Source organism: Phaethon lepturus, unplaced genomic scaffold (genome assembly GCF_000687285.1).
Source record: "Phaethon lepturus isolate BGI_N335 unplaced genomic scaffold, ASM68728v1 scaffold17034, whole genome shotgun sequence".
Lineage (NCBI taxonomy): Eukaryota > Metazoa > Chordata > Aves > Phaethontiformes > Phaethontidae > Phaethon > Phaethon lepturus.
In genome coordinates, this window is record NW_010534162.1 from 8622 (window position 1) to 20762 (window position 12141).

Genomic DNA, 12141 nt, shown 5'->3' on the forward strand with positions numbered 1-12141 from the left:
CAGGAAGGCAAAACTGAAACCGCCTCCAGCACACAGCAGTCAGATGCATCCACACCTTTTTGCAGAATGTTTTTTCAGTATGTGGTAAACCAGGTTATCATCTAAAAAGGACAGGTCATCATCAAAGGCTGTGGGTCTGCAACAAGCTCGCCTTACTTTGTCAGTGACTAGTTTTTTCTTTCTGGTTAAATTTTTTAAAATTTTGTCATATGTGGTCTCGGCTGCATCACAAGATCCACTACAATACCGGAAAATTAGCTCTTCTTTGGTTTCATATCCCAAATCCAAGTCAGTCACGTTTAAATGTATTTCTGTTAAGACACATCCTCGATTTTTTCCCTTTTGATTCCTCCTTCCCTTTTTGCTGGAATTCTCTATGTTTGTGGCTGCGTTTTGCTGGTTTCTTTCCCACCTAGAAAAAATTGGAGTCTGTTTATCCAGCGACCTCCTCAGTCTTTTAATGATGGCTTGAATAAAGTCCACTACCTCATCAAACTGATCTGGATAATCCTCTGGCATATTAGCTGTTTGGGAAAGAGAGAAAAGGCTTTGTCACATGTCAGTTGTCATTAATGGAAGTTTATCCATTTGTGGCTAAAATATGTTAGACACATGCAAGCTCCCCTGCCCATTACTTCAGAGAGTGCGCCCAGGACCCTCAGAAATCAGGGAGAATTTGGAATGGTTTAGATCATCATGGAAACTCATTTGGGGAAAAAGAAATGAGATATGTATGTATCTCTGTAGGTGTCTGCTGATGCTTGATAGCACTCTGGCACATCTTTCAATATTGAATGAGCCCTGTCAAAATCAAGGGAAAGAAAAGCATGTCATACAAATATTAGTTAATGGGTGTATGAAGCTACTGTAGAGAGGTTATACAGGCTCTTCCCAGCAAAGCAGCAAAAGAATGAGGTTTCTTTAAGGCAATTTTGTGATTATAATTGTTAATTGTTGTCTTTTCACACCAGCAGTGATTAGTATTGCCAAAGTCAAATAAGGCTTTTGGGCAGGACAGAAGGAGGAATTTGCTGGGGTGCCAGGTTGAGCTATTTATTCCTGGCTGAATGTCTGCTTTTTTAAATGCTTTTAGGGGATAATTATTATCAGAGCTTTTGAAAAATTTCTCATGGAACTATTTCATATCACAAGATGCTGATTAGATTGAGTAGAAATAGGTCAGAATAGAAGTATTATGTTAATTTTCAAGGGAAGTGTTATTAATGCATTTTCTTTTTATGAAATTAAAATATCTATTTCATTTTTCATTTTATATATACTCTACCAAAGATAAATTATTCAAGTAAATTAAATGTTGAAGTCAATGAAATATTTCGATATTAGCAAAATGAACCACTTCAAGGAGAGTAAAATTGAACATGTTCTTCTGAAACATTCTGAGATTTCAGCTTTTCATCATGATTTGGAATAAAATCACATTTTGAAATCTTTAAATTTCCCATGGACTAAATCCCTCAGTGTGATCTGCTTTAGCGAATACAGTGATTTAATGGAGGGTCAGGTTGCCAGGAGCCTGTGTGTGGAAGCCCTTATGTTATATTATTAATATTGTCTCTTAAACACGTAAACAACATTGCAGTAATTGAGATTTTTTTTTCTCAGTCACTGTGCCAAAAATCAAGTCTTTGAGGATTCACTTCCTTTGCATGAAGACCTAAGAGGATGCTTCTTTCTGTACTTAACTCCTAAGTGCCCACCCACATAACAGACCAGTGCCACGCACCCAGACCTGCATGTAAGGGGTCTCCATTTCCAGGACCCCTACGAATGTCCCAGGAACTGCAAACATCGGGAAAGGTGATACCTGACACAGTGCGCCTGGCCAGGGGTTGGTACCTCCACTGAGCCATGAAGGGGTCAGGTGCTGAGATAGGAACAGCTCCTTAGGCAAAGGCTCAGCACCACATTTCCCTAATAAACACTATAACAGACGGGAGCCCTGATGGGAGACCAGGCAGCAAATGTACCCAGCCCACATGCAGTGGCATGGACTCAACAGGAGAGAAGACACAAGGCTGCCTCCCATTGCCTAGTGAAGGTGCACTTTTATATCCTCAACAGAAGCACCAAATATGCAGGAGATGGGGGCAGCAGGATGTTACCTCTGTTAGTGCAAAAAACTGCTGCAACACAGTGCATCTGCACTTAAGGAGGAATATGGACCCCACTCCAAAGCAGCCACATCCTAGAAGCCCCCTTTCATGATAAAATAGGGATGGATCAGAAGTATGTGGTTTTTCATGGACGGCTCCAGCAAAATAGTGCAGACTGTAAAAGAGTCACATAATGAGGGTGACACATGGGAAGCAGGATCCTATAAACTGTAGAGTTTGTGACTGGGAAAAGTGAATTCCATTGTGTTTTACAGGTATTCAATGCTAATGGCGACAACCTCCCAGACCAGTGACTATGAAAAGACACGAAGGAGGCATGGCTGCTACCTACACAGCTATACGGGACCTGAACAAAGCAGGACCTTGCGCCAAGCCCTATAAGCCTGTGAAACAAATGACAAGTGCACCCTTCTTACACTCCTCTGGCATTAATTCTGTAGCAGGTACCAAAATACCCACTATGAGCCATACCTACTGGAAGGGGGTAGCTTGGATAGATGTGTCCATTGGATGCATGTCCTGGTTTTGGCTGAGATAGAGTTAATTTTCTTCCTAGTAGCTGGTATAGTGCTGCATTTTGGATTTAGGATGAGAATAATGTTGATAACACACGGATGTTTTAGTTGTTGCTAAGCAATGTTTACACTAAGTCAAGGACTTCTCAGCTTCTCATACTGTCCTACCAGCGAGGAGGCTGGGAGGGTACAAGAGGCTGGGAAGGGATGCAGCCAGGACAGCTGACCCAAACTAGCCAAAGGGATATTCCATACCATAAAATGTCATGCTCAGTACATGAACTAGGGGGAAAGTTGGCCAGGAGCTGTTGCTTGGGAACTGGCTGGGCATCAGTCGGTGAGTGGTGAGCAATTGCATTGTGCATCACTTATTTTGTTTATTATTGTTGTTGTTGTTGTTATTATTTCCCCTTCCTTTTCTGTCCTATTAAACTGTCTTTATCTCAACCCACAAATTTTACTTTTTTCCCCCCGATTCTCTCCCCCATCCCACTGCGGGGGAGTGAGTGAACGGTATGGTGTTTAGCTGCCTGCTGGGTTAAACCACAACAATGCACCACCTGGCTCTGTTGCAAGTACAACCTTGACCCTGGCACAGATACAGATGGAGAGGAGTTTGGCAGGAGGCACTTGTTCTTGTTGCTGTGGGACCAGGTGGTTTCTAGGTTTCTTACGCAGAAGCTAGGTCTCTTATCTTATAACCCAATAGGGGAAGGATGTGGCCCTGAAGAGAGGGCTCTAGCTGTGCCATTCCCCACTCACCTTCAAATTACCCCTTCATACTACTGTGACTACCCCAACCCCCACCTCTGTCATATTTCTGGCCCAGTACTTGTAGCAACACATTGTATGACACAATGAGACGTTGACTGTGGAGAGTGAAATACAACCATCAGGGAAGTATACTAGGGTTTAATGAAATCCATGCAAGGGTCAAACATCAGGAAGGAGCTGGGAGATTGTTATAGAGAAACCAAACAAATATGTGGAAACTCTTGTCTGCAACCTTCAGCCTCATATTTATCTCAAATCTGGTATGCTGCCTTTGCAGTGAGGGAAGTAAGTCTCCCCCCACCTAAGAAGGGAGAAACAAAACTGTGGATTACCCGAAGAGATAACAAACCAACTAGGCACATAATTTTTAAACTGCTTGCAATTCAGGTGCAAAAATGTCACCTACCCCTGCAACAGTACTATATGCAGGAGTCTACTTTGGTTAAATATTAATCAGTTATAGGGTCCAAGCACTGTCCTGCCCAAGCCAATCCAAGTATGCCCTGGAGGGTAGATAAAGAGGAGGAAAGGCCCATGTTGTGGACTGTGTCCCTGCTTGGAGCCCATGCTGACATCTATCCTAGTTCATGTGTGATGACTGCCCCAACTGCATCAAGGGAGCTAATGTTGCTGAGAGCCTTCTGTGCTGCAAGTGGCCTATGATACTTAAGGTGGAGGAAACACACCGTAGACGAGCCCTATGCAACGTTGCTAATGCAGGCATGGAGTGTCAACATGGCAGAAGGTGGAAGCAGTAGGGGAAAAAGTAGATCAAGTAATCAAGCCAACGGGGTATCCAACTAGAGGAGCCCTACCTACACGCGTGGACTTGCTGCAACCAGAAGATGGGATAATTGGCAGCATGGCTGATCCCGCTAATCTCACTGGGGCTCTAACACAAACCATGAAAGAAGCACTCCAAGCTGTAACCTGGGATGAAGTGTGTGTGGCTGATGTGTCGAACAGAGCCAAGGATCCCTACTCAACTCATCCCCTATTGCAACATCAGGCCACTTGGGACATTTGCTGTGAGGGATGCCAGCACTATGAGTAAGATGAATGCCAATTTTCTGTCTCCAGAGTGGACTTCCCCTTCAGCCCAGGGGACTGGAAAATATCCCAGACAGATATCCAAATCTGTCCAGAGGACTCCTGCAGTGACCCCCAGTAGGGTCACAGGGCACATGGTGATATTAGGGAACTGGTGGGTGGGCACAGAGCCCCGCTCAAGGAAACGTGCTGGACCTGTTGACCCTGGTCAGTGTCTGCCCACATACAACCACACATGCTATTATGGCACTATGTGTGTACATGATGTTAACCACAGTGGCAGCTGCATTACTGGGCTACCCAGTGAATCCTTGCAAGTTGTTGTAAGCAACACCACCCTCTACCTGTGGAGCCCCAAACTAGTCATGATCAATGCAACAATGCATTTTTTGGCACATTCCAACTGGATTGCCAATGTGCCCCAAGTTTGCTTCCAAAATTTAGCACTGTTCAAGGAACACCTCCAATCCCCCGTGATCAACTAGCCTCAACACAATCCCAAAAAGCTGAGTTTCAACACACACTCAGTGGTGTGGGCCTGTGCTCTTGGTGCTGCGTCAAGCTCAGCTGGACCCCAGCAACCACTGAATCATGGACTCAAGCAATGGGGCTCATACTGATCAGATGTGGCTTGGTGCTAATTTTCTGCTTCCTAACAAAGCGTAGTCATCAGTGTGACTACAAACATTCACTAAGAGTGGCTCACAGGGGTTTGAAGGAAACCTTGACAGGCAGGAGTGAAGTGAGAGCTGACTTAGTGGCCCATGCCAAGGTGCCAGTCATAACTCAGTAGGGATATTCAGTTGTTCAATAAGTATGGGTGCGAAGCCTGAGAGCTCAAAACAAAATGCCATAAAAAATGCTTGAAGTAGGACCCTGGGCAACCAAGTAGAAATGCCAGCATTAACACAAGGCGTGATGGGTTGAAACAAGGCACTAGAGATAAATGCTAAGGAAGCTACCACCAGATATCATACATGAATAAGCAGTATCCACTGACCAAGGACTAAAGACCATAAAAGGCTAATGGACAGCAGGGAAGGTGGAGAAGACTGAAAGCAGGACCACCTCAGCCTGAAGGACACTTGGTAGATGTGCTCCAGGGATGCCGAGACCTCCCCACACCACAGCCACTGCCTGCTGAGCACTTGTTTGGCCGCTGCGCTGCAGTAAGTGCTGCTGGAGGTGAAGAGGGTGCTGAGCCGAGCTGTGTGACTAGGGAACACCACTGCACTCATAGGGGGCTGCCTCGGCATCAAGTGCTGATTTTTAACCTGAAAAAAGCTACTTGATTGGTCGATGAGAAGTTCAACATGACCCAGTAATGTGCACTTGCAGCCCAGAAAGCCAAATATACCCTGGGCTGCATCAAAAGAAGCGTGACCAGCAGGTCGAGGGAGGTGATTCTGCCCCTCTACTCCACTCTTGTGAGACCCCCATCTGGACTACTGCGTTCAGCTCTGGGGCCCCCCCAACATAAGAAGGGCATGGATGTGTTGGAGCGAGTCCAGGGGAGGTCCACAAAGATGATCAGAGGACTGGAGCACCTCTCCTATGAATACAGGCTGAGAGAGTTGGGGTTGTTCAGCTTGGAGAAGAGAAGGCTCTGGGGAGACTTTATTGTAGCCTTTCAGTACTGGAAAGGGGCCTACAAGAAAGCTGGAGAGGGACTTTTTACAAGGGCATGTAGTGATAGGACAAGGGGTAATGGCTTTAAACTAAAAGAGGGTAGATTTAGATTAGATATAAGGAAGAAATTCTTCACTATGATGGTGGTGAAGCACCGGAACAGGTTGCCCAGAGAAGTTGCAGATGCCCCATCCCTGGAAATGTTCAAGGCCAGGTTGGATGGGGCTCTGAGCGACCTGTTCTAGTGGAAGGTGTGGGCCATGATCGTTAAGGTCCCTTCCACCCCAAACCATTCTATGATTCTATGATGTTTTACTTAGTTACCCCTCTGTCTCAAACTGTTTAAAAAATGTTTATACTCTCAGAATGAAGGTCAACAGCCTGGCGGCTTCACTTCTCCAATACTGCATGGACTGCGCTGACTTGACTGTGCAGCAGACAGAGCTTTCCATACTATTATCCCTTCTTATAAAATATACAGTTTGGATGTGTGTATATGTGTGTTATATTTACACGTACAAACGTACAAAGTGCCAGCAGAAAATGCTCAGATACTATGGCAATAAAGGCAGTAAAGATCTTCTCTGAGCAGTAGTCCCTGGCTCCAAGGTGTGAAGGAATTAAAATTTAAAAATCTGAAGCCACCTAGGATAGGATAGGACAGGATAGGACAGGACAGGATGGGATAGACCACAACAGCACATGCTCAATATAGGTTAGTGAAGGTTGGCTCACACATACATGAGTGTGATGCACCTCAAAGCAAGCATTCCCAGAGGGAAAGGACTATATGTCCTGGAAATATAAAATCCTCCCTCAGGGGGCACAGGACCTCTGTGTATCTTGTCACAGCATGGCAAAAAGGCTCACAGACCCCATCGGTCTTCCATGTCCAGCTGAACCAAGGCTCTTGATCTGCCAAGAGTTTCTCACAGGATCGGAAAATGAATAAAAAAGCAAAGAAGGAAAGAATGAAACATCACAGGACTGGTGAACATAGGAATCCAGAAGAGTGACCAGGCTGGGCACAAAGTTGGTCAACACCAAACATCCAAAACTCCAGGATTCAAACAAAAATAAATGAGACTCATTTAAAAGATATTTTAAAAAACCAAGAACATTTGCATTGTCTGTTTGCTGTTTGCTTGCTTCTTGAACCTTTAGGGCACACTCAGATCATAGTTTTGACCCAACCTTTTGGGTTAGGAACACCCCTCTTGAACGCAAACTGAAATTCTCACCTCACTGCTTCTCTCTGGAACCTGAGGCCTTGACCTGCCCATCCCTGAGCACAGTCCCTGTCCCCTGGGCACTGCATGAGCTGGCAGCACGTACAGGCACAGGCTCCTGCAGCCGAACACCCATGGTGCTTCCCACCAACCTCTGCAGAAAGCCACCCTGGAGCTCTGCTTTGGGCATGCAAGGAAACATGACTTCCTCTGGGCATCTTCCCTGCTGCAAACGCCCCAGAGTCTGCCTTTGCATTTCCAATTAATTAGAGACACTGCGTGCCAGCAGGATTGGGATCTGATGCCTGTGCTTTTTAGAAGAATAAATTATACAGTGTTCAAACAGACTTCTACATAAAATAGGTCTAAACAAATATCCAAACAAAACTCATCACATTCTCAAGAAAACAGTTTCCATTAAGTAAAAATAGACAATTTATTTCTGTCTGTTCAAATGTGACCACGATTACATTTTGTAAAACTATTCCTTTGATTTCACTAGCAACAGATTTATTTTAAAGCCAAATATTCCCCCGCAATGGCAGTAACCCAGCATGGTAGAGTAAGAAACCATCAGTTTGTATCTGACCACAAATTGATTCCAGTGGGAACAGATGGATCTCCAGCTTTTGAGAAAAAAAATCCAGTTACTCATTTTGGTGTCTGGTTATGGATGTAAAAGGCTAACTACAGTCTCTTCTGACCATGCTATTATGGTTTACAAGAAAAGCTTAAATTCTATTAATTGCAAAATAATAATTTATATAAGTGGCTTTTCCTTTTTTTTTAAAATATCATAAAACTTGACGTTTAAAGTTATTGGAAACTGTACTTTAAGGAATAGTTTTATATACTGATCTTAGGAAAATGTAATTATATTACTGCAGCATCATTTGGCACTTTGCATATCCTTGGTTAAAGTGTTATAATAAAAGTCACATAAGGTATACTAAAAATTATTAAATTAATTTTTATTTTACATTGTAGCTTTTATGCATGCATTTGTGAGATCGCATAGCTACTACATCAATAGTTCAGGCCAAACATTTAATAAAATTACCAGGATATTTCACTTAAGCACAGCTGTCTTTCAATTAGAGAAGTTCAAACAGCAGCATTCAGACTCTTGTTTAAAGTTCAAGGAGGTTAATCCAACTCATTATAATGATAAGCATTATTTAGAAAATTCAGATCCAGATCCTGTGTTAGGATCAAATGGCCTTTTTTCAAAACAGTTCTGGTACTTTAATCTGGGACCTTCTTAACCAAAATATTTTAATTTCCTTTTTTTCCTGGTTGTTTTTTAAGTTTCCTCCAAAGTTATACTCACAAAGATGTTTTTTCTTAGATCATTTGCTAGTGGGAAATATACAATTAATGTGCCTCTAACTGTGACTGCAATGAATCATCCTCATTTTTTGCTGCTTATGCAGATGACTGTGGTATACCATTTATTCATTAATTATTTTTGTATTTAGCTTGCTTTGCAGTAATGTTTTCAGGTACTTATAGTGGACAAGCCCTATCCAAACACAGAATCTCCACATCTCACACCACAAAGGCATACTTTAGGAGACCCTCGGAGTAACCTGTTTGTGGAAGTGTGACCTTAGTGAGGTTAAAATTACCAATGTGATGATCAGTCTGCTTTGAAAAGTAAAAAGGTGTGAACTGTGGTTGGGATAAAACATTTATTTTATTAAAAATGAAATACTTTTCATGAAAAACAAAGCCTGTCATGCAGGCATCAAAGCAAAGGCAGGTATTAAAACTAGTTGTACTGAAAAGTTTTCAGGCTTTAAACAATTAAAATATCACCTCTCTGAGGCATGACTTTGCTTTCATGCTTTGCATGAAAATCTGTGAGGCTAAGAGTGAAATGGAAACCAGTCAGTTGTGTCCATTAGTAAATGGAGCATCAAACACACCAGGGTCAGATCATCTTTAAATGTTTAATACAGTTCTGGTTCACTACCTCACTCCCTGCCTCGCCAGCTCCCAGGAAACACTGCGTCCTCCCCTCCAACTCAGAGAGCCCTTAGAAATGGAGCCTCTCACCAGTGTCACTTGTCTCTCATCAAGGTAAAGTGCTAAGTAACCTGGAGGATGACTCTGGGGCCACTCACATCAGTCAGGTACGATAAGACAGCACTGGAAAAAGGCACAGGGTTAACCTACCTGGTGTGCTTGTTCCTAATGGAGCAGCCAAGTTTTGTGTTTGTAGCTCACTAGCTAACCCTGCTGCTTCCCATGTGTTGGTCATAATGGCAAATCTGCAGAGTACTTTGTATTTTCACACTGCCATACTTGGCAGTGCCTCCCCTTGCATCCTTTGCCTGCTTTCTCGCAGGTATGAAATACTGGTTCCTACCAGGAGAAGAAAGGGGAGAAACAACAGGACCATCATAATTGCTGCCAGTTGGGGGAATGACTTGGTAACAGAGAGGAAAAAGCAAGATCTGGTGAATTGAGTGAAGTAAAGGAAGCTGCTTTGCAAGCTGACCTGTCTACAAGTTTCTTGTTCTTTGTCTGGTCCAGGCAGGAGTTGTTCACAAGAACCTGCCCGACTTTGGGCTGGTGCCCAGGGCTAGATCCCTCCTCTGGCCCCTGGGCAAAGGGGTGTCTCATCTGGCAGTCAAGCAGCAAAGGAGCAGCAAGAGGATGTGGTCTCACCTCTGATTCAGAGCTTGAAAAAACAGCTCTCAAGCACTGTGGAGCAGACGGCTTTTCAGCAGTTGCTCTTGAGGTTTTGTGACAGCTCCTGCAGTATCTGCCAGGAGCCAGTCTGCACTAGGGCCTTATTGTACGGGGCTGTGTGGGTACTCGAGCACCCACGAGGCAGTCTCTGCATCTGAAGAAGTTATGGCATAAACAGTGTAAAAGGGGGAAAAAGAAAAAGTGGCAGTGCCCTGCCTGAAGCCACTGACTGAGCAGGAGCTAAACCTGGGTAAAGCACATACCTGCCTTATTGCCCACCATGTCTCCTCACTAAGGCCTTGTACCCCTCCAAATCCATACCATGCTGAATAAATCTCCAGATTCCCAGTAAAATCTGGGTTTATGCTTATTATTTGGTTCTGTCCCATCCCTGCAAGAGCCTCAAATGAGTATGACTGGGACCTGAAACCTGTGACCTCTATTAGCAAGAAGGCATGCAGCCAGCTAACAGGCATGGCACTGAGACTTTAACAGAGGAAATACTGTTGGTAATAAAAGAAATTCTCTTTAGTGTTCCTGGTGCAGAAATGATCTACCCAGCCCTCACGCAACATCAGTAAACCCCTTTATAGAGTAAAATCTTTTTGATTCTATTATTTTCTTTCTTCTCTTTGTAATTAGGAATGGTTTTCCAATAATCATTGAAACCTTTCCTTTGGTTCCCCTTATCAAATATTACTTGATCAGAAACTACAGCTGTTTTTGTCAAAAATTACAATTGTGCAGTGTCAACCATTCTATCAGCACTAATGTGGCAGTGGCCTATTTAGATGTCTGATGATCCTGAACATGGTTATGTTGCAATATTTAGTATTCCTCATTTATTACTTGTCATTAACTTATTACCTCAGAAGTATGAGACTCCTCAGTAAGTGTAATTATATGGGGTTTTGCCTATGTACTACAAGTTTTAAGTTGCAATTGCTTGGTGTGCATGGGGGATGAGGACTGGATATTTGCACTAGATGTCCATCCCTGATCATCTGCAGTTATGGGGGATGGGGCTCGATGACCCCTCTGTAATTTTAAATATTTTAAACTTACTTTATGCAGTCCTAATCAGGAACAGTATCATTTACAAAGACATTACAACTTATCAATATGAGGATCCTGTTCTAGTGGACAAATAATGCCTCCCCCATCAATTCATCAATAGTCACTACACAGCTGAATTCTTCAGCCTTCCAAGAAAGGTTTTGCAGCTTGTCATCTGCAGACCCTGAACATGGGGATTTCTAAAATATATTGAAGAGGACTATGAAAGGTGACCAAGAAAAGCATGTTCAGGTATGTTATCTAGCAACCCACACCTGAAAAACATCTAAAAGGATCCACACTTCCACTGGGAAATTTTTGAGGTCCCTAAATTGAAAAGGAGCAAAGACATAAAACTTTAAACAAAGGATAACTGTTAAAATGAGAATAAAACCATATTCTCTTGCATTTCAGTCCTTTCCTCCTTAAGTCTCAGAACACCCTTCACAGGATTATATTCAGTAGTTATACCTGAGACTGCGGAGAAATTGGCTTCAAGGGGTAAATGCATCTGGATTTACACAGATGTGTCCTGTTCTTTCTTTTATTAGAAATTTGCCCATGAAAAAAAGGTGACTTTGAATGCTTAAGATTTCTAAAAGCCTAGATAAACTGGGCATGCAAACAAACTTTACTATATATATGCTGGCCCAGGGACATACGCACACTCAATCGGACACTGGCTGGATGCACTGGCTGTACTGGATGCACATAGATCAAATGATGCAGTGTGGCACCTGCTCAGTGTGGCAAATACCTCTCTGATGCATTGGATTTACTGTGCATGGGCAAGTTACCTGTGTAGCTTCTGGGCACCTTAGAATAAAGCGCATATGCCACACCATAAGTGTGTTGAACAGGAAAGCCTGGACAGAAACATGAGAGTTCGGCTTCGTAACACTGAATATACCTAATAAATACTGTAGGGAAGGAAATGCATTCATTTGGAAGCATAATTTAATACATTTTCGCCTTAAAGAGCACTACAATATCATTGTTTATTATAGAATCATAGAACCATTATGGTTGGAAAAGACATTTAAGATCAAGTCCAAT

General features: G+C 43.1%; 1 protein-coding gene across 1 annotated transcript; it reads right to left on the reverse strand.

Annotated features, from left to right (window-relative positions):
* Positions 1 to 39: 39 nt before the first annotated feature.
* Positions 40 to 519, reverse strand: LOC104619541 (glial cell line-derived neurotrophic factor-like). The gene has a single exon (XM_010285452.1). The coding sequence runs from the start codon at positions 517 to 519 to the stop codon at positions 40 to 42; it is 480 nt and encodes a 159-aa protein (XP_010283754.1).
* Positions 520 to 12141: the final 11622 nt, after the last annotated feature.